This window comes from Tachysurus fulvidraco, chromosome 7 (genome assembly GCF_022655615.1).
Source record: "Tachysurus fulvidraco isolate hzauxx_2018 chromosome 7, HZAU_PFXX_2.0, whole genome shotgun sequence".
Taxonomy (NCBI): Eukaryota; Metazoa; Chordata; class Actinopteri; order Siluriformes; family Bagridae; genus Tachysurus; species Tachysurus fulvidraco.
Window position 1 is genome coordinate 14,891,057 of NC_062524.1, and position 23,428 is coordinate 14,914,484.

General features: G+C 44.8%; 1 protein-coding gene across 3 annotated transcripts; it reads right to left on the bottom strand.

Moving 5' to 3' along the window:
- Nucleotides 1-1,536: 1,536 nt before the first annotated feature.
- gne (glucosamine (UDP-N-acetyl)-2-epimerase/N-acetylmannosamine kinase) lies at nt 1,537-22,129 on the bottom strand. Of its 3 annotated transcripts, XM_027134680.2 has the most exons (13): nt 21,967-22,097; nt 21,666-21,687; nt 7,564-7,784; nt 6,712-7,166; nt 6,460-6,612; nt 6,074-6,286; nt 5,510-5,597; nt 5,215-5,428; nt 4,666-4,795; nt 3,938-4,159; nt 3,674-3,856; nt 3,424-3,540; nt 1,537-3,097 (listed from the first exon to the last, which is right to left on the bottom strand). In XM_027134680.2, exons 3-13 carry the CDS (start codon nt 7,764-7,766, stop codon nt 2,862-2,864), a joined length of 2,214 nt encoding a protein of 737 aa, XP_026990481.1. In that variant the 5' UTR covers nt 7,767-7,784; nt 21,666-21,687; nt 21,967-22,097; the 3' UTR covers nt 1,537-2,861. The 3 variants fall into 3 exon arrangements, with proteins under 3 accessions (XP_026990481.1, XP_026990479.1, XP_026990482.1); XM_027134678.2 differs by lacking the exon at nt 21,666-21,687 and having other exon boundaries at nt 21,967-22,129; XM_027134681.2 differs by lacking the exons at nt 21,666-21,687; nt 21,967-22,097 and adding an exon at nt 8,831-8,990.
- Nucleotides 22,130-23,428: the final 1,299 nt, after the last annotated feature.

Consider the following 23,428-nt stretch of genomic DNA (forward strand, 5'->3'; position numbering starts at 1 on the left):
TTACTGTGTTACAGGTGGAGTGTGTGTGTAATGATTAATGTGTTACAGGTGGAGTGTGTGTGTAATGATTACTGTGTTACATGTGGAGTGTGTGTGTAATGATTACTGTGTTACAGGTGGAGTGTGTGTGTAATGATTACTGTGTTACAGGTGGTGTGTGTGTGTGTAATGATTACTGTGTTACAGGTGGTGTGTGTGTGTGTAATGATTACTGTGTTACAGGTGGAGTGTGTGTGTAATGATTACTGTGTTACAGGTGGAGTGTGTGTGTGTGTGTGTGTGTGTGTGTAATGATTACTGTGTTACAGGTGGAGTGTGTGTGTGTGTAATGATTACTGTGTTACAGGTGGTGTGTGTGTGTAATGATTACTGTATTACAGGTGGAGTGTGTGTGTAATGATTACTGTGTTACAGGTGGAGTGTGTGTGTGTGTAATGATTACTGTGTTACAGGTGGTGTGTGTGTGTGTAATGATTACTGTGTTACAGGTGGAGTGTGTGTGTGTGTAATGATTACTGTGTTACAGGTGGAGTGTGTGTGTGTGTGTAATGATTACTGTGTTACAGGTGGAGTGTGTGTGTGTGTGTAATGATTACTGTGTTACAGGTGGTGTGTGTGTGTGTGTGTGTAATGATTACTGTTACATGTGGAGTGTGTGTGTAATGATTACTGTGTTACAGGTGGAGTGTGTGTGTGTAATGATTACTGTGTTACAGGTGGAGTGTGTGTGTGTAATGATTAATGTGTTACAGGTGGAGTGTGTGTGTAATGATTACTGTGTTACAGGTGGAGTGTGTGTGTGTAATGATTAATGTGTTACAGGTGGAGTGTGTGTGTAATGATTACTGTGTTACAGGTGGAGTGTGTGTGTGTAATGATTACTGTGTTACAGGTGGAGTGTGTGTGTGTGTAATGATTACTGTGTTACAGGTGGAGTGTGTGTGTGTGTGTGTGTGTGTGTAATGATTACTGTGTTACAGGTGGTGTGTGTGTGTGTGTAATGATTACTGTTACAGGTGGAGTGTGTGTGTAATGATTACTGTGTTACAGGTGGAGTGTGTGTGTAATGATTAATGTGTTACAGGTGGAGTGTGTGTGTGTAATGATTAATGTGTTACAGGTGGAGTGTGTGTGTAATGATTACTGTGTTACAGGTGGAGTGTGTGTGTAATGATTACTGTTACATGTGGAGTGTGTGTGTAATGATTACTGTGTTACATGTGGAGTGTGTGTGTAATGATTACTGTGTTACATGTGGAGTGTGTGTAATGATTACTGTGTTACAGGTGGAGTGTGTGTGTAATGATTACTGTGTTACAGGTGGAGTGTGTGTGTAATGATTACTGTGTTACAGGTGGAGTGTGTGTGTGTGTGTAATGATTACTGTGTTACGAGTGTGTGTGTGTGTGTGTGAACAGCTTCTGTTCCAGCTCCACTTTACACTTCAGCGCAAGCCTTTGCTGGATTTCAGTAAAATCATATTTATGTCTTGAATATTGTATTGTAATATCATAATTACACAAAAACACAAACCCACACATTTCACAATGTTTTAATGATTGAACTTCCTTCACTGATGGCCTTCATGAATGATTTAATCAGAGATTTGTTAAAAGTAACATACAACAAAATAGTTTACCAGACCAGTGGGTGTGGCTAAGTAAACAAGGGCGGGGCTTAAATCTGATATTTACATAAAAAAAGAATGTCATTTTATAACGTGTTTTACTTGTCTTTTTTGTTTAACACACGTTCATCACCTTCCCCTAAGGCTAAATAAAGTGTAGTGCATCAGGGGAAGGGGATGAAGGGAGTGTTAAAGACAGAACTGGAACACAGACTCAGGATTCCAAACAATGAGGTGACACCGTCTTCCTTCATCACAGAGTTTCATCACCGCATTGATACGTTACAAGAAATACAGACAGAGAGAGACGAGAGGGAGAGAGAAAGAGAGGGAGAGAGAGATGAGAGAGATATGGGGAGGGAGAGAGAGAGAGAGAGGAGAGAGAGAAAATCCAGCATCTAGGCTTCTAAGTTAGTGTCAGTTAGCACATGCTAAGTGATCGTCGTAGCCCCTCGGAGTGAAGCATTCCTTCGAGAAATCAGAATAAAAAACACACACTTCCTCTTCATAATGTTTGATCCAAAATACTGTTCAAAGGCACCAATAGGACATGGTGAAGAGGGCGGAGCCAAGCACATGTAATTACAAATAAATATCTAAACACAGGTAAAATAACACAATCAGGATTAATAACAGAGAAAGCAACAAAAGTTAGAATAAAGAAATAAAGCATGGAGGCTCTGTGGGATCTCTAATACTGTACAAGGCTTCTAATTGGCCGCTCGTCTTAGTATGTGCCATCTGATTGGCTCCATGGTGTTACATGTGATTTGAAATGAACTGTCACCGTTCTGGTGACTAACTGGAGTCTCAAGTAGAAGATACAAGACTCCCAGCCAATCAGAAGAGACTCTCAAAAACTCACAGTGTCTGACTGTGTGATTGGCACTGACTCATGGAGAGTCTCGTCTGATTGGCTCCAAGACTCTGCGCCTCTCGTCCGATTGGCTCCAAGACTCTGCGCCTCTCATCTGTTTTTCTCCAAGACTCGGAGCCTCTCGTCCGATTGGCTCCAAGACTCGGAGCCTCTCGTCCGATTGGCTCCAAGACTCGGAGCCTCTCGTCCGATTGGCTCCAAGACTCGGAGCCTCTCGTCCGATTGGCTCCAAGACTCGGAGCCTCTCGTCCGATTGGCTCCAAGACTAAATGTTTTGATCCCAAATACTAGATTTTCAGGAAAGTTTGAATGACAAAGGAAGAGTCTGATTGACCCACAGCATCAGTGTGCTGTATCTCAGTAGGTGCGGCGTGTGGTGTAGTCTAGGACCATGCTGGCTGCACCCAGCAGGGCAGGGCTTTCCAGGTCAGAGGTCATGACCTTCACCTCCCTGGCAGAGGAGAGGGCATGCTGGCTGATGAAGTTTCTGACAGGACTCTCATAGTGCTGAGCCAGAATACCAGACAGAACCACCAGAGACGGGTTTACAGTGTGGAGGATGTTCACAACCGCAACACCAAGAGCCAGACCAGCTGTGTGAGAGAGAGAGAAGAGAGAGAGAGAAATATGCTTTAAAAAGTTTAACAAGTTGAAAGTGTAGTGATGGAAAATAAAGGGAACATACAAGTAAGGAGAGTATAAGGTAAAGAAACATTGTGTGTGTGTATGTGAGAGAGTGTGTGTGTGTGTGTGTGTGTGTGTGTGTGTGTGTGTGAGAGAGAGAGTGACTGTGTGTGTGTGTGTGTGTGTGTGTGTGTGTGTGTGTGTGTGTGTGTGTGTGTGCATGTGTTTGTGCATGCATGTGTGTGTGTGTGCGTGTGTGTGTGTATGTGTGCATGCGTGTGTGTGTGCGTGTTACCTGTCCGGAGCACTCCCTCTGCTTTACTGTTTCCGAGGCGAGCAGCTTGGACGAGGTGTGATGCGTTCACTTGTTCTTTGTTCTTCACACTCATTCCCTCCATCAGCAGCAGGTCCTCTGTAATTAACACACTGTTAGAATACTTGCTCCTGATTGGCTGACAGACACCTGCAATTTTCTTCCATCATACAAAAGCACAGCTTGTTGGTGTGTAACCATGACAACCCACTAAACTGTGAGTGTATCTTACCATCGTGTAGTCTCTTAGCCTCTCGCTGCAGCGCTAACCCAGACGCGTAGGCCTCAACGCAGCCACGACTCCCACACGAACAGTCTGGTCCTTCCAGAGACACCATAATGTGTCCGAGCTCAGCGGCACAGAAAGTACTACCGTGTATCAGCTCGCCGTGCTGGATGACCCCGCCCCCGATTCCTGTGCACACATCACACACACTCTTTAGTGTCACACCCATGTGTGTTCACACAGTCAGACGTGTAGCCTGAGAGTCCTCACCTGTCCCCGTGATGACGGTGACAAAGTTTTCTACACCCTTCCCGTGGCCGAACTTCCTCTCAGCGAGCGCAGCACAGTTCCCGTCGTTGTCCACCCACACAGGCAGGTGGAGCGAGTGAGACAACGGAGAGCGCAGATCAATGTGACTCCACTCGTTTATCAGCTTAGTGGAGTCCATAACCACACCATCCTTAGGGTTCACCCTGCCTCCAGTACTAACCCCTACAGCACAGAGAGGGAGAGAGAGAGGGACAGAAAGAGAGAGAGAGAGAGAGAGAGAGAGAGAGAGTGACAGAGAGAGAGAGAGATACAGAGGGAGGGAGAGAGAGAAAGAGAGAGAGAGAAAGAGAGAGGGAGAATGAGACAGAGAGAGATAGGGAGGGAGAAAGAGAGGGAGGGAGAGACGGAGGGAGGGAGAGAGAGAGAGCGCGAGAGAGGGACAGAGAGAGAGGGAGAGAGAGGGGGGGAGGGAGGGAGAGTGACAGAGTGGGGGGAGGGAGAGACAGAGAGAGAAAGGGAGGGAGACAGAGAGGGAGAGAGGGAAGGAGAGAGGGAGGGAGAGGGAGAGAGACATAATAAATAAAGAACCACATCCTGAAATGTTCCAAAGAAATGAACACTGAAATAGTTTGCTGGGTGGATAGATGAATGTGTGGATGGATGAATGTGTGGACAGTAAGATGAGGCCTAATAGACAGTAAGGTGAGTGGACTGAGACTGACACGTACCAACTCCCAGTATTCTGCAGTTGAGACTGATGGCGTCGGCCATGGCCTGTTTGCACATGCTCAGTATGAGCTCCATCCTCTCCTCATAGGTCTTAGGGTTGGGCTGAGTGTACTTCCTTATGATCTCCCCCTGTAACACACACACTTCAGTTGATAAAACATTTACCTGGATAATGTCTGTGTGAAAGTCCAAAGCTGGTTCAGTCTGTGTGTGAAGTTGTGTTTGATCAGAGAGACAGAACAGGAAAGTGAGCAAACACACAACACAAACAGAGTCAGATCCTGCTGCGTTTTAGTGTGGAAACACACACACACACACACACACACACACACACACACACACACACACACACACACACACACACTAGTGCTCACTGAGTCAACATTACAGTTCCTGAGCTAATGGAACTGAAAGCTAACTGCCTGAAAACATTTCCTGAAAGTCTAAGCGAGATTTCTTTAGATCTGATAAAACAAGATTCTTAACATCACTATAAGGGAGAGAGACTGTGTGTGTGTGTGTGTGTGTGTGCGCGCGTGCGTGTTTACCGTCATGGTGACGATGGCCACACGCAGGTTAGTGCCCCCGAGGTCGATGCCCAGCGCGCTCTGCGTCTCCAGGATGTGGTCGATGTCCTGGGACACACTGTCCTCACGCAACGGAGGGAAACTGAAGGTCTTCTGCACCGGCTCTGACAGATCGATAGACTGCAGGAACTTCAGGATCCGTGGCACTGCGTTCCCGTCTCCGTAGATCTTGGAGCTTCACGAACACAGAGAGTGAGAAGTACTTATACATGACAGAACCTCAGATGTTAATGTGAGACTGTTCTCTCCTCCATACCAGGGGTATCGCTTCCCGAACTGAAGCTCCAGGGCATGGTAGATCTTATTCTGTGTGTCAGCATCACGCACGTGGAGAACGTTCTCACCTGGACACACAACACAGTCATCATTCACAATGTCTCACTCACACAGACAGACACGCGCACTCACACATTCAGACACGCACACTCACACACACAGACACGCGCACTCACACACACAGACACGCGCACTCACACACACAGACACGCGCACTCACACAGACAAGCACACACACACAGTGTGGTTTCCTCCCTCACCTAATGTGTAGGTATTATTTCCTTTACACTAACCATCTGCCATTAAAGCCCAGATGGACAATACTTAGGGTAACTACTTCACCTATTTAAAGTGGTGGATTTTATTACATGCCCCATCTAGTGCACTGGTCTATTCACAGTCACCTGCACATCAGCCTGTGTCATATTAATGTGAGTTATTGTGTTGGTTTGGAGTATTTGGGTGGAGTCTCCCCAAACTATCTGGGTAATTAGAGCCCCTCTGTGCACTCCACATAGTGCCCTCAGTAGTTAGTGTGAGTCACCTGTTTCTCTGCCAGTTTGGCGCGTGCCCAGATTGATGACAGGCGTCCCGAAGGCCCCGGCTTCACGCACACCACAGCTGCTGTTCCCCACCATGCAGCCTGCATGGGCCACTAACTGGATAAACTGGTTAAAGGGAACGTGTTTAACGGCGCGGAAGTTTGGGTGCTGCTCAATCCCCTTCTTCCTCATCACACGCACCATCTCCTTACTGCCTACACACACATACACACACACAGAGTAAGATATCCTGTTTGCACTGTCATGATGGATGCACAGAAACACCCAGATTTACAAACAGTCACATGATCATGTACAGAGGCACAGATGACTTTCAAAGATGATTTTGTGTGTATGTGTGTGTGCGCGCGCCCATGTATATACTCACCAGCATCAACGTTGGGAAACAGGATGAGTGTTTTTTTGTTGAAGGAAATGAGAGCATCCAGCATGAGGTCATAGATCTTTATGGAGGTCTTGATATCTGTAGTTACAGGATGCTGGAGAGCTACGATGTAGTCTGACTCCTTCACACCATCACCTACACACACACACCAGCAGAAATGCTCTATTACACTGTAAGTAATCATGGTAATTGCTGAAAGAAACCAAATCAATGTGAATAATTCTGCTCACAAACCGAGCCAGGTTTTAATGATGTCTTCATAGTCGTCACGGCGCCATGCGTTGAGCAGGCGGTCATATGATGGGCAGCCGGCCAGTAGGATGCGGTTGTGGTCCTCACACATGGCGAGCAGGTGTCTCTGTGCAGCACGTGTGCACACAGCATGGTAGTGTGCCAGTTTGGTGATGGCATGGCGGATAGAGTCGTCGATGGTGCCGCTCACTTCTCCGCCTTCCACGTGCAAGATGCGGATGTTCATCAGAGCTGCCGCCGTTGCCACAGCGAGGGCATCGAACCGGTCGCCATGGACAATTAGTACATCAGGCGCCAGGCGCTGAAGGACATCAGGGAGCTTGACGAGCGCCAAGCCGAGAGACTCCACCATGGCTGCTTCATCCTCACCACGAACAATAGTGTGGAGGCTGGAGCTGATGTTGAAGTCATCCTGCTCAATCATACGGTACGTATTACTAATAGAGAGAGAGAGTGAGAGAGAGGGGGGGATTATCATCATTTTAATGATCATCTCTTCTGTACCCTAAGTGAGATACAGAATACCCATAATGCATTATGTCATCGGTATTACAGAGGAGCACACCAGAGTCTTCAAGTGTGTGTATGAGTGTGTGTGTGAGAGAGTGTGTGCATATGTGTATGTTTGTGAGTGTGTATGAGTATATGTGTGTGTGAGTGTATGTTTGTGTGTGTATGTTTGTGTGTGTGTGAGAGTGTGTGTGTGAGAGTGTATATGTTTGTGTGTGTGTATGTTTATGTGAGTGTGTGTGTGTGTGTATGTTTATGTGAGTGTGTGTGTATGTTTGTGTGTGTGTGTGTGTGTGTGTGTGTGAGTGTGTGTGTGAGAGATACCCGTAATCGTCGATGAGATGTGAGCCCAGGACGACGACCTCGAGTTCAAAGAGGTCAGAATGAGCTTTGAGGCCGAACATGATGGGAGCAAGTTTCGAGTAATCTGCTCTGTTACAGGTGGCCACACACACCTTCAACCTCTGCCTGAGGACCTCATTCCCTTTGTTCTCTTCACGCTCCATCTTCTCCTCTGTGCGCTGCATCTGCAGATAATACAGCTCCTGAGGAACACAACACACACACACCAGCCCTTAGCATTAGTGTCAAGTCCATATGCATGTAAAATAAGATGAGAGAGAGAGAGAGTCAGAGAGAGAGAGAGAGAGAGAGAGTAGAACATAACTGAGAAAGTTAACAGTTGAACATAGTACTTTAAACTTAATCTTTTACCACAGTAAAAAAAAAAAAACGCTAACAGCTCAGGAGAAACGGATCAGGGAACCTGTCTCATCTGTGTGTGTGTTGTACAAAGTCTCACATGACAACCTTTGTTTGGTCAAACATTTGAACATGGCTGCAAAATCAAAACAGACCCAAACACACACATACAAGATAAATCTAAAACCACAGGTGTACTTTTCCCTCAGACCCACAGCACACTGAACTCCTTATTGTTGTTTTAAGTAAAACAAAGAGGTCTTGTTCCATCTCACCCGCATTTACACTGTGATGAGGCAGAACCGGATCTACGGCTACATGTGGTCACCACGCCCACTCCCCACCTGCCACGCCCACTCTCCACCTGCCTCTGTCTCTGGACATAAACATTCCTCCATCCTTGCCTTCGTCACTCACACAGAATGTGAAAGTAACAGTTGGAATAAACCATTTTTTTAGGGGTAATAAACACCATCACCCTCTCCACAGATTTTGGAATAAACCATTCTTGGATAGAGGAAGGACTGGATTAAGGGGGTGTTTATTCCATGCATCCACATGGAACAAAACCCTAACACACTAATTCAGTCCACGCTGACTGTCACATGAGCTCTTACTATAGTCCACACACTGAATGAGGCCACAGGAAGCAGCCGAATGTCTTCATCACATGCTAACATGCTCGGCTAGTTAGCATCTATCGGCTAACAGCATCCACACTGAGTCACATCTGTACATAATGTAACACTGCCGCAGTGACTCACACAGTTAGCATCTATCGGCTAACAGCATCCATACCGGGTCACGAGAGGGGGGAAAGGGGAGAGAAGGAGAGATAGTAAAGACTGAAGAGAAAACAGATAATAAAGCGAAGCTCCATCTGACTCACATGTGGATTTTTGGCTCCACGTCCGCTGAACATTCTCTCTCTCTCTCTCTCTCTCTCTCTCTCTCTCTCTCTCTCTCTCTCTCTCTCTCCGTTTGTAACGCACGCACGCTCGCACGCTCGCTCGCTCGCTCTCTCTCTCTCTCCCCGTCCGTGTCTCTCCCTCTTTCTCTCTCCGTCTGTAACACGCGCGCACGCGCGCGCGCGCGCGCGCTCTCTCTCTCTCTCTCTCTCTCTCTCTCTCTCTCGCACAAAAAAAAAACGCCAGCTGGGCAAATGGGCGTCAGCTTTAACACCTTCCGCGCTCTCATTCGCTGTGAAGGAAACAGCTGATTTACATAACCCCGCCCCTAGATAATCACTCATCACCGCTCAGATTGTTCTGTTTCAACGAGATGTTGTCTTACATGGATTCAACTCACATTTACTGTGATGAGCACAGAGAGAGAGAGAGGGAGAGAGACAGACAGAGAAAGAGCAACAGAGAGAGACAGAAAGAGAGACAGGAAGAGGGAGACAGAGAGAGACCGAGAGAGAGAAAGAGGGAGAGAGAGAGACAGAGAGAGGGAGGGAATGAGAGATGGAGAGAGAGGGAGAGAAAGAGAAACAGAGAGGGAGAGAGAGAGATCTGGGTACAACAGACTTGGGGGTGGGGCTACGTATGAGCTAAGGTTGTGATGTCATTAGACCTGTGTCCAGATATCCTCAGTATTAGATGTTGACGGGGGGGCGACCAAGATGGCGGTGTGAGTAGACAAAACTTTCAAGCTCTCGGCATTTATGATAATTATACTAGGGTAAACGTGTTACAGAATTTTTTGGTTTACTCGGTTGTTGTGTTCTCATTACATTGCTAATTAATAGATGTACACTAGATGGAGCTAGTGTGTGATAGCTAGAAGGATAGCAGGAGAGAAGAAGTGAAGTTGCACATGTTGCTAATGTTCAGTAAAAGAAACCTGTTTGGTACTCGGTGTATGGCCTTATTATTTCACGTGAATACACAACAAATTGGCGACGAGGATGGCGGTTCATCTTCCTCCTACATACTACATCCTACAGTGTCCGGGTGAGCCTGCAGTTCCGTTTGGGATATGGACGCAAATGTTTGAGAACTACTTGTTGGCGATTCATGCCGAGGGAGATGACTGGCCTGATACTCGCAAGCGTGCTATACTACTTCACTGCCTGGGCACAGAAGCACAGAGAATTTTCTACACTCTTCCTAATACGGGTACGACCTATGATTCTGCTCTTACTGCTCTCAGAACGCATTTTGTACCAAAAGTAAATGCCATTGCTGAGCGACATAAATTTCGTCAAAGGGAGCAAAGACATGACGAAAATATACTCCAGTATGTTGCTGCGCTTCGTGATATGGTGTCATTATGTGCATTTGGTGACAAAGAGGATGAAATGCTAAGAGATCAAATCGTAGAGAAAGTACACAGCAGTCGAATTTGTTAACGCTTACTACTGGAGGTGGATTTGACGTTAGACAGAGCAGTACAAGTGGCTGTTCAAGTGGAAAATGCCATGGCTAATGCAAGTGAATTTACAAAACCTGCCGACTTACCAGTTCAACGGCTATATGTTAGAAAAAAGAATCCACCATGCGTGGGACCTCACAAGGTAAAACTCAGAGCCATTCTGCACGCAAATGTTATCGCTGTGATTCCAGTTGCCATTTAGCAAATTCCAAGCAGTGCCCTGCTTTAAATAAGATGTGTAAATCATGTGGTAAAATGGGACATTTTGCAAAAGTGTGCCGCTCTGGACGGAGACAGGACGTTAGAGAAATCGAAGTTCCTGAACTGACTGTTTTGTACATGACTAACATGTTGGCTGCAAACAAAATTGTATGTGACATTGAAATGGGTACATATGCTGGTACTACAATGCAAGAACTAATTGTTGATACTGGATCATCCGTATCTTTGCTTCCAGAGCATATATATAAGCAATACTTTTCTGAACTACCCTTGGAACAATCAGATGTGTGTCTTGTCACATATTCAAAGGATGACCTTCCAGTGCTGGGATGTATTAAGACGTCTGTGCGACATGGTGCACATTCAGTACCTGCCACATTCTATATTGTGAAAAGTGGAAATGCACTTATGGGTATGGACTTAATATATTCCTTAAATCTGTGCATAACGGGAAATAAAGCACTCGCCTCCAAATAGCGAGTGCAACAAGTGTCTCATACTGCTATGCCATTCATTGGCTGTGCAAGGAACTTTGTACACAAAGTAAAAATGCATGAAAATTTTATTCCTGTGCAACAGAAGCTACGCAGACTACCTTTTGCTGTACGTGATGCTGTGTCTACAGAGCTGAACCGCCTACTAGCAGCCGATATTATTGAAAGAGTGGATGCTTCGCCTTGGGTTTCACCCATCGTAGTTACTCAAAAGAAATCCGGTGACATCAGAATGTGTGTGGATCTCAGGGAGCCCAACAAAGCAATCGTTGTGGACAGCTACCCCATTCCACACATTGAAGAACTCTTTTCACAGTTGAGAGGTGCTGTTATGTTTTCTACAATTGATCTGGCGAATGCTTACCATCAGGTACCACTACATGAGGACAGTAGGGACCTCACTGCCTTTATAACACATGATGGTTTGTTTCGTTTCAAGAGAGTTTGCTACGGATTAGCATTGGCTCCAGCGGCGTTTCAAAAATTGATGTCTACTATTCTCAAGGGTGTTACAGGTGTTCAGTGTTATCTGGACGACATAATTGTGTTTGGTGACTCTGTTACTAGCCATGATGCTCATCTAAAAATAGTGCTGCACAAACTACAAGAAGCAGGTCTGCATTTAAATGAGAAGAAATGTACATTTCGCCAGGAGAAGCTCACATTTCTGGGACATACTATCTCCAAAGTAGGATTGATGCCAGATCACAGTCACTTGGAAGCAATACGTAATGCTCCACCACCTTCGGATGCGTCCACAGTCAGATCATTTCTGGGTCTCACCGCTTGGTATGCTAAATTTATTCCAAACTACGCAGCAGTTGTTGAGCCTATGAGAGACGCTCTTAGAGGAAATTCTAATTTTGCATGGACTAATAAAGCACATAAAAGTTTCCAGGAAGTGAAAGAACTGATTGCACAGAGCCCTGTATTGGCTTTATTTGATCCTGCTTTGCCCACAATTGTTACAACAGATGCCTCAGACTACGGCATAGGTGGCATCCTGACTCAGCTTCATCCAGATAAGTCAGAAAGGACAGTGGCTTTTGCTTCCAGAACCTTGACATCTGCGGAACGGAAATACTCTGTGGTTGAAAAAGAAGCTCTTGCTTGTGTGTGGGTCATTGAGCACTGGAGAACATACCTGTGGGGCAAACATTTCACCTTAAGATCAGACCACCAAGCGAGCTGGACTGAGAGTAGCGCGTTGGTCTGCCAGGCTGCTCTGCTTGAACTATACTATGCAGTACAAACGGGGGGTTGACAACCAGGTAGCAGATTGTCTTTCACCTCTTCCGTTGCCAAATGACATTGATTCTAATGTTGCTTCTGAACCTGAAACCGTTGCTGCTATCACTACACTTCTGTCAGCTCTTCCTGTGGCTGAGTTCGCAGCTGAAAGTGCCGCGTTCAGGTACTTTCCAATACGAGATGAACTGTCTATTTTGGACTCGTATGTGCTAAGAGGACCACACAGACTGATTGTGCCACGTAATCTACGTTCACGTTTGGTCACCCTTGCTCATCAAGGTATTGTGAGAACCAAGCAACGGCTTAGGGAGTTATACTGGTGGCCTAAGATGGATCCGCAGGTACAGTCCACAATTGCAACCTGTGCCACATGCCAACTTAATGATAAAACTGCTAAAACAACACATGCACCACTTACCCCAGTCGACTATCCAGTAGGTCCGTGGCAGAAACTGGGTATTGACGTGGTGGGTCCGTTTGACATTGGCCCTGCTAGTTGTAGATACGCCATCACATTGATTGACTACCATTCAAAATGGCCAGAGGTTGCTTTTGCACCTCATGTGACTGCATCTACCATTAATTGTTTTCTGAGGTCAGTGTTCAGCCAAAAGGGTAGCCCTCTGGAGATTGTTACCGATAATGGATCTCAGTTCCTGTCAACAGAGTTCAAACTATTTTTACAAGAAAGAGATATAAAGCACATCCGTACTTCTATATATCACCCGGAAGGAAATGGAGCTGTGGAGCGTTGGAACAAGGTACTAAAGGAGACGATTCTGACTGCAGAGAGAGAGAGAGCTCAGTGGATATCGTTCATTGCGGACTTTCTACAAACGTATCGAGCTACACCTCACGCTACTACAGGAATTTCTCCTTTTGAGCTGATGTTCGGAAGGAAAATGAGAACGAAATTGACAATTCTTCCAAAGGGCAATGTGAATCCTGGTATGGAAAAGGTGAAAACAAAAGTGATGCAACACCAGTGGAAAATGAAAGCGTACGTGGATACAAAGCGCAAAGCAAAGACTCCGGGACTCAAGGAAGGTGACTTTGTACGGGTGAGAAAACCTGTGCGAGTGAGAAAAGGGAAATCAAAATTCAGCAACCCCATGCAGATTGTTAGACGCAAGGGGACATATAGTTTTGAGCTGAGTGATGGACGAACTTGGGACATATCTCATCTGGCACCACTGAACACAGAATTTGCTCAGGTTCCTGAACACTCTGAACAATCCACTACTGCACCACCTGGAAGTAGTAACAACCAGTTGGAAGGGCGTTGTAGAAGGAAACCAGCATGGTTGAAAGACTATGTAACTTAAACTGCCATAGTAGGAAAAAGAAGAGAGTGATGGTGAAAAGGAATAATACAGAAGTTTAATTTGGACAAGTTGTTGTTTTAAATTGAAAGGATGTTCACATAACTATTCATGCTATATGTGGTTGTCAATAGACATTGGTAGAAATTGTTTTCCTTAATCTGAGTAAAAATTACTGTTAAGCAATGTTTACTGTAACTGCTGAGGAAAAACAAATTAAGTAAGGGGGAGATGTTGTGTTCTCATTACATTGCTAATTAATAGATGTACACTAGATGGAGCTAGTGTGTGATAGCTAGAAGGGTAGCAGGAGAGAAGAAGTGAAGTTGCACATGTTGCTAATGTTCAGTAAAAGAAACCTGTTTGGTACTCGGTGTATGGCCTTATTATTTCACGCGAATACACAACATCGGTGCAGCAGTACAATACTTTGTTTTTTACAAAGATTGAAAAAATGCCTAAATCTGCTCAAAAACGACCGAATGCTCAAAGTAATGAAGCTAGCAACGATAGCACAATGGCTAACACTGATCACGACTATGAGGATGGGGGGGCTAACTACATGGAAAATGACGAAGAATTTCCTCCACTTCCATTAACTCCTAGCAAGCCGCCGGTTGCTAAAAAAACATTTTCCAGCAGTAAAAATAGATGGAATTCAGATGACTGTTAGTAGGCTGGCAAATCTTATTAACACCAGATGTGATGCTCTGGAAGAGGTGCAGAAATAAAGATTCTTAAAGAGAAAATGGGTGGTATGGAAAGACGTATAGAGAAAAGTGAACAGTCTACCTTGACCTCCATGAATCACGTTTCTGATTTGGAGCGTTATGGCAGACGATGGAACCTTAATCTTTACGGGATCCCGGAGGCGGCCGGGAGAATGTTCTCAATGAAGTGATCTACCAAGCATCTACCAAGAAGTGTTACCGCAGGAAAGGGAAAAGTTGCCTGATGTAATTGATGTAACACATCAGCTGGGCACTAATGCCCGAATAAGTCAATACCACGAGCGGTTATCATCCGATTTGTTGTTCGGAGATACAGGGAAGCAATGTGGAAGGCTGCAAAAAACAATCCATTCCTTCAAAGACATCACTTGCGCTTCACTGAAGATTTGTCGAAAGAGGATAGAGATTCGAGGCAAAAATTGTGGCCACTGATTAAAAAGGCACGAGAGGAAGGCAAGTCGGCTTACTTTGTTGGTGGCCGAGCGTTCGTTAAGGCTCAGAAATTACATAAAGACTTCTGGTTCAGTCGCACAAGCCTTGAAAATATGCTGCATCGTGTAATTCAGTTATCCTAATTTGTTGTTATTATGGATGCTGATCTCGACTTAAACTGCTTTAATTCCTCCTTAGTTAAAGTTTTCCTTGTTGTAGTTGTTATTGTTCACTTGTGTTAATCTGTTCAATTTATCTTTTCTTTCATTCAACGCTAGGGGGTTACATTGTAATAATAAAAGGAAAGCACTGTTTCTTTTTGCTAGACAATTCAGGGTTGATTTTTTTTTATATACAAAAAGCTCATTCCGTTAAAGAGGATGCTAAATTTTGGACTACACAGAGGGGGAATTCCTTATGGTTCTCCCATGGATCAGAACGTTCAGCTGGGGTAATAACACTTAAGAATAGGTTTAATGGTGAAGTTTTGCAATCGGTCAATGATCCAGATGGACATTTTGTTTGCCTATTACTTAATTATTACAATTTTTTTTATTATTGCTGTGAATTTGTATGGGTATAATAGGAAACCAGTAAATGATCATCTTCTGATAGCTATAGAAAACATACTTAAAAGTTTGTTGGAAAAATATCCAAGAGCTTATATAATTATGGGTGGTGATTTTAATATTATTCAGGATTGTGCAGTAGATAAATGGCCACCAAGTCGATCAAAAAAGTCAACAGACAATACCTTAAAAAACTTTATGCACCAGTTTGACCTTAATGATATCTGGAGAGAGAAATTTCCTGATATAGTATTTACCTGGAGTAATAAGTCTGGAACTAGTCAGTATAGAATAGATTATTGGTTAATCTCTAAAAGCTTTCAAAAAGATGGGGTAAAGGTAGATATTTTACCGACTCCTTTGTCAGATCATAAAGCCATTTTTATTAATGTTAAACTCCATGTGAAAAACAATAACATTACATCTTCCTCTTATTGGAAACTCAATAACTCTCTTCTACTTCATGATGAAGTTCAAAAGAAGATTAAAAATTTGATTACTAGTTTTTGGATTGAAGCTAATGTGGAGAATGCCTTTAGTACAAATTGGGAAATTTTAAAATATGAAATTGGGAAATATGTAAGAAAGTTTGGTTCTTTGATGGCCACAAAAAAAAAGAAGAAGAAACAAGAATAATAACAAGAATAACAGAGTTATCTCAAACATCCAAATCTGATTTCAGAGGAGGAGAAAGTGACGGTGTTGATGACTGAATAAGACAGATTGAGAGAAAGGCGAAAGGTGTAAGAGAAAGGCGAAAGGTGCCTTTATACGTTCAAGAAGAAAATGGAGCGAAGAAGGGGAACAAAACTCCCATTACTTTTTCAAATTGGAGAGGAGAAATTTTGTGAATAATAATGTGAATAATTGTGAATCTAAATTAAACATTAATGTGATTATTATCGATGATCATATAATGATCTCTAAGTATTGTAGTGCCTTTTATAAAAAATTATATACTTCTAATTACTCACAGGTGACAGCTGAAGCCTTTCTGAACTCTCTGCAAATTAAGTCTATTGATGAAGATCAAAGAGAATTGTGTGACAAGCCTATTGCACTCAGTAAGTTAATGGATGCAGTTACTCACCTTAAAAATTCAAAGTCACCAGGCACCGACAGACTGATATCAGAGTTTTATAAGCAGTTTTCAGAAGATTTAGCACCATTTCTTTTAGAGGTTTTTGTTAAAAGTATTAAGAAACAATGTCTTCCACCCACTTTAACACAGGGGTTAATTACACTGATTCCCAAACCGTCCATCCATCCATCCATTTTCTACCGCTTATCCGGGGCCGGGTCGCGGGGGCAGCAGTCTAAGCAGGGATGCCCAGACTTCCCTCTCCCCGGACACTTCCTCCAGCTCTTCCGGGGGAATACCGAGGCGTTCCCAGGCCAGCCGAGAGACATAGTCCCTCCAGCGTGTCCTAGGTCTTCCCCGGGGCCTCCTCCCGGTTGGACATGCCCGGAACACCTCCCCAGGGAGGCGTCCAGGAGGCATCCGAAACAAATGCCCGAGCCACCTCAGCTGACCCCTCTCAATGTGGAGGAGCAGCGGCTCTACTCTGAGCTCCTCCCGAGTGACTGAGCTCCTCACCCTATCTCTAAGGGTGCGCCCAGCCACTCTGCGGAGGAAACTCATTTCGGCCGCCTGTATCCGTGATCTTGTCCTTTCGGTCATGACCCAAAGCTCATGGCCATAGGTGAGGGTAGGAACGTAGATCGACTGGTAAATAGAGAGCTTCGCCTTGCGGCTCAGCTCTTTCTTCACCACAACAGATCGGTATATCGACCGCATCACTGCGGAAGATACACCGATCCGCCTGTCGACCTCCCGCTCCATCCTTCCCTCACTCGTGAACAGTACCCCAAGATACTTAAACTCCTCCACTTGAGGCAGGAACTCTCCACCAACCTGAAGAGGGCAAGCCACCCTTTTCCGGCTGAGAACCATGGCCTCGGACTTGGAGGTGCTGATTCTCATCCCCGCCGCTTCACACTCGGCTGCAAACCGTCCCAGTGCATGCTGAAGGTCCTGATTTGAAGAAGACAACAGGACAACATCATCTGCAAAAAGCAGAGACGAAATCCTGTGGTCCCCAAACCTGACTCCCTCCGGCCCCCGACTGCGCCTAGAAATCCTGTCCATATAAATAATGAACAGGACCGGTGACAAAGGGCAGCCCTGCCGGAGTCCAACATGCACCGGGAACAAGTCTGACTTACACCCGGCAATGCGAACCAAACTCCTGCTCCGGTCATATAGGGACCGGACAGCCCTTAACAGAGGGCCCCGGACCCCATACTCCCAGAGCACCCCCCACAGGCCATCACGAGGGACACAGTCAAATACCTTCTCCAGATCCACAAAACACATGTGGACTGGTTGGGCAAACTCCCATGAACCCTCCAGCAACCTGGTGAGGGTATAGAGATGGTCCAGTGTTCCACGACCAGGACGAAACCCGCATTGTTCCTCCTGAATCCAAGGTTCGACTATCGGCCGAATTCTCCTCTCCAGTACCCTGGCATAGACTTTTCCGGGGAGGCTGAGGAGTGTGATCCCCCTATAGTTGGAACACACCCTCCGGTCCCCCTTCTTAAACAGAGGGACCACCACCCCAGTCTGCCAGTCCAGAGGCACTGTCCCCAACCGCCACGCGATGTTGCAGAGGCGTGTCAGCCAAGACAGCCCCACAACATCCAGAGACTTAAGGTACTCAGGGCGGATCTCATCCACCCCCGGTGCCTTGCCACTGAGGAGCTTCTCAACTACCTCAGTGACCTCAGCTTGGGGGATCGACGAGTCCACAACCGAGCCCTCCACCTCTGCTTCCTCAATGGAAGACATGTTGGTGGGGTTGAGGAGATCCTCGAAGTACTCCTTCCACCGTCCGAGGATGTCACCAGTCGAAGTCAGCAGATTCCCACTCCCACTGTAAACAGTGTGAGCAGGGCACTGCTTCCCCCTCCTGAGACGCCGGACGGTTTGCCAGAATTTCTTCGAGGCCAACCGATAGTCCTTCTCCATGGCCTCACCGAACTCCTCCCAGACCCGAGTTTTTGCCTCTGCAACCACCCGGGCTGAAGCTCGCTTGGCCCTCCGGTAACTATCAGCTGCCTCCGGAGTCCCCCGAGCCAACCAGGCTCGATAGGACTCCTTCTTCAGCTTGACGGCATCCCTTACTTCCGGGGTCCACCACTGGGTTCGGGGATTGCCACCACGACAGGCACCGGAGGCCTTACGGCCACAGCTCCGTGCGGCTGCATCAACAATGGAGGTGGAGAACATGGTCCACTCGGACTCAATGTCTCCAACCTCCCTCGGGATCTGGTTGAAGCTCTGCCGGAGGTGAGAGTTGAAGATCTCTCTGACAGGAGACTCTGCCAAACGTTCCCAACGGACCCTCACAGTACGTTTGGTCTGCCAAGTCTGTCCAACTTCCTCCCCTGCCATCGGACCCAACTCACCACCAGGTGGTGATCAGTTGACAGCTCCGCCCCTCTCTTTACCCGAGTGTCCAAGACATACGGCCGGAGGTCAGATGAAACAACCACAAAGTCGATCATCGACTTCCGACCTAGGGTGTCCTGGTGCCATGTGTACTGATGGACACCCTTATGCTTGAACATGGTGTTTGTTATGGATAAACTGTGACTAGCACAGAAGTCCAATAACAGAACACCACTCGGGTTCAGTTCGGGGGGGCCGTTCCTCCCAATCATGCCCCTCCAGGTGTCACTGTCGCTGCCCACGTGAGCGTTGAAGTCCCCCAGTAGAACGACGGAGTCCCCAGTCGGGGCACTTTCTAGCACCCCTTCCAGACACGCCAAGAAGTTCGGGTACTCTACACTGCCATTTGGCCCATAAGCACAAATAACAGTGAGAGACCTCTCCCCGACCCGAAGGCGCAGGGAAACGACCCTCTCGTTCACCGGGGTGAACTCCAACACATGGCTGCTGAGCTGGGGGGCTATGAGCAAGCCCACACCAGCCCGCCGCCTCTCACCGCGGGCAACTCCAGAGTAGTAGAGAGTCCAGCCTCTCTCGAGGAGTTGGGTTCCAGAGCCCAAGCTGTGCGTGGAGGGGTTATTTGTACTTTATTTAAATATTCAACGAGAGTAAATACTCAACTTTGCTCCCTACCTAATATTGTTAATACCTATGAAGGCAGTATATGTTTGTCCTTTAACTCCCGCAATAGATGTATAAGAACTTTATTTCAAAGAGATATTGTATCTTTGCCTTATGTTCATTCTTTCTGGAACCGGTTTACAGATGATATTGTTTGGAAAAAGGTTTGGCTACTTCCAAATAAGTATTTAATTACAAATAAAATAAAGAAAGTCTCATTTAAACTTATTCATAGGATCTACCCAACAAAACATTTTCTTGTGAAATTTAAAAGCGATATAGACACAAATTGTACATTTTGTAATAACAAAAAATGTGCTTTTTGGTGTTTTGAAGAAACAAGGAAACCACCATACCACCAATAGTATTTACATAATAAATCTGATCCTTTTGTTAGCAAAATTTCACATTCACAAATGTAAATTTTCTGGGGAAAAAACCCTGTTTCATATCACTTAAAAAAGAAATGGAACTTTATGTTGATTCTATAAGACTGGCTCTAAAGCAAAAGGCACTGAAAACTTTAAAAATCTGTACTATATTTAATATTTTGTTGTAAATTCCCCATAGCATACTGTGTATCTGTATTGTTAATGTCTAGTTATGTTGGCTTTGTAGAAGCCAACATTCTGATTTCCGTTATAAGCTTATTATTATTATTATTATTATTATTATTATTAGACAAAAATTTATTTAAAAAAATGCGGCCTAGGGCTTTCGAGCCACATGCATGTGCATGTCATAGACCCTGGTCTGTAGTTTGTTGCTTCTATTTTTTCTAAGCGATCGGAATTCCGGCATTACTGGTACGGAAGCTCAAAGTGGCCTTTTTTTAAAAAAGTGGACTTCCATTATAAATTTTTGAGGTTTATAACTCAGGCAAGTTTTCGAGCGATTTACACCGAACTCGGACAGGTTCTTTAGGACCTTACTCCGGACAAAGTTTTTATTCCGGAGTTCCGAAGGAATTTTCGGGTTTTCCCATAGTCGACGATCGAACATCTCATAGACTTGAATGGGGAATAAGCTCTAAGCTCTCACACACACAATACATCCAACATTAAGAACTGCATGTACTGTTCTATAATAATAAGTAGAATCCCAAAATGACTGCAGTATAACCCTCAGTAGCCAATTTTTGCCGAAAGTATTGGCACCCCACCGGGTATTCTGGTGACGTCACTCGACACCACCTGAGGTCACGTGTAGCCCCTCCCCCAAAACAAGCAAAATCAAAAATTTGCACAACATGGACATATGACATATCAAAACACTCAGCACAATGAGGGGAACTGCCCCCAGGTACTGTGATCACGTCACGTTAAAATTAAAAATTTGCACAACATGGACATGTGACATATCAAAACACTCAGCACAATGAGGGGAACTGCCCCACGGGTATTGTGATCACGTCACGTGACGTCACGTGACATCACGTGAAAATTAGAAATTTGCACAACATGGACATGTGACATATCAAAACGCACAGCACAATGAGGGGAACTGCCCCACGGGTATTCTGGTCATACCATGTGACGTCACAATGAGGGGAACCACCCCACAGGTATTCTGGTCACGTCATGTGGGGCAGTTCATGTGGGGTCACATCATGTGGGGCAGTCACGTGACGATACGTGAAAATTAAACATTTGCACAACATGGACATGTGACATATCAAAACACTCAGCACAATGAGGGGAAATGCCTCACGGGTATTCGGATCACATCACATGCTCATGTCCGCTCACCTCCAAAAGTATTAGCACCCTAGAGGTCCAGTAGCTTTCACAATTTTTCTGTCCACTTGCCTCCAAAAGTAACACTGACCCTTATGTCCACTAGCCTCCAAAAAGCACCGGCCTTTGCGAATACTTGCACCGTCAAAGCCAACATCAAAGTTTGTCACGACGAACCTTACAAATCTAGTTTGTTAATTGATGTCTGTTGTTAATTCAATAAAAAATAAAAAATAGAAATAAAAAATTATTAGATGTTGACAAAATGAAGTCAGTTGTTTCTATGATACACTGATTACACAGTGCTGTGTCAACTCGACACTGGGTGTTATAAATAAACACACCCCTTATGTATAGGTCGGGGTTATGGAGAGATGCAGCACAGAACAGAGGAAAGCTTTTCATTATAATTGAACATAGTTATTACTGTGTAATAAAGTGTTAAATTCAACTCACACACTGCAACAGCTGAGTTCACCTAGATAATTAGATTTAAAGCATTGTTAATGACATAAGCTTTAACTCATAGACCTGGATGTTAATGAGACTGGATGTTAATTATCACTCTGTGTATCTTTATAGATGTTAATGACGTCTAACACACTGTGTATCTGCAGTGTTTATAGATGTTAATGACGTCTAATACACTGTGTATCTGCAGTGTTTATAGATGTTAATGATGTCTAACACACTAAGATAACTGTAAGATAAATCATTAGTAATTATGTTAAATAAAAATGAACATTTAATTATTTACCTTTTTGTACGACTCTCTGTAGTTCATTCGTGTCGGTGCCAAAATAAACACAAGCCCATAACCACGAAGATCAAAACGTGTGAATGAGCTGATTTAATAAACCCATAACTTTCGGACCAGAAGCAGTGGTAAACTTTTCCTCTTCCTCTTTCTCTTCCTCGTATACTGTTAAAAGTCGTTTAGATTGCATTTCAACTCCCTGTTCCCACCTGGTGTTTACATGCAGTTACTGCAGACTAACTTTTAAATAGAGTTTGTGTGTCTCAGACTCAGTCTCAGTCTCAGTCTCAGTCATGTCTGTTAGTAGCTATCGCCCCGTGAATAAGCCTTCACTGTGGATCAGCTGTCCCCTTCTCTATGGGAAACTTATACTGGACTCTCCACCTGTCCCTGGTCCCAGCAGGTCTGGCCACTTTGCTGTCTCAGCGATTTGCAAGTGTGTTATTTTCAATGTGATATAGTACAGTGCTTTCTTTAGTGCTGACTCGAGATCTCCCAGTTTAGGGGTATTAAAGGATAAAACAGAGAAAAAAAGTCCTGTTCGTCTTGTTTGTCCCTTCGAGGTACTCTAACAATAATAATTCTGTCGCTGCTCAGTAGCACAGAGAAGATTTCATCCTTCATCTTGGAAATGAGACGTGCTGATCGCAAGTCCATCACCACTTTAAGGGCCTTGTCAGGTCTCCAACCATTTCCATCCAGCAGATGTCCCAGCTTCGTAACTCCATTTCTTAGAAGGCAAGCTCTCACAGTTGCTTAGGACAACAGTCTGGCCTGAATAACCGGATTGAAGAGTAGGGGTTCATCAAAAACCCAGTTCCCTTCTTCATCTACAGTTTGTTTCACTTTTAGGATTTTCCTCCAAGCTTTTCTTAATTCTTATTGTGTTATCAAGGTGTAACTTGGCAGAACATTTTAATCTGTACTTTGCCTACATCCCCCCCACTGGCCAAGACCTTCAAGATCGTTTTTTTTTTTTTTCTCTCCAATTTTCAGAGATTACATTTACATTTACATTTATGGTATTTAGCAGACACCCTTATCCAGAGTGACTTACAACTGAGCAACTGAGGGTTAAGAGCCTTGCTCAGGGGCCCAGCAGTGGCAGCTTGGTGGACCTGGGGTCATGGGATGGGAGACTCGAGTCATATGACTTGACTAGAGTCAGACTTAAGTCGCAAATTTGAGACTTGAGACTTGCTTGACAAATATTTAAAAAAGATTCAACTTGACTTTGACTTGACATTCATGACTTGAGACTTACTTGTGACTTGCACATGTGTGACTTACTCCCACCTCTGCCAATTTTCCCAAAACACTATAAAACAATTACAAAAGAAAACATCCTACAATAACTTCACATTGAAACTCCAGATGTATTTTGGCTGAAACCTTTGTTTCATGTTATAAACATTGGTGACCATACGATGGTCTGAAAAACCATTTGGCTTAATGGAAACAT

Excerpts from the sequence above, each read along its gene's own strand:
- gne (XM_027134681.2), bottom strand. The coding sequence starts at position 8,863 with ATGTTCAGCGGACGTGGAGCCAAAAATCCACAT. Across the intron at positions 5,598-6,073 it reads CCAAACTGGCAGAGAAACAG|GTGAGAACGTTCTCCACGTG; the intron begins GTGACTCACACT and ends TTGTGTGTCCAG. Across the intron at positions 4,160-4,665 it reads CTGCAGAATACTGGGAGTTG|GGGTTAGTACTGGAGGCAGG; the intron begins GTACGTGTCAGT and ends TCTGTGCTGTAG.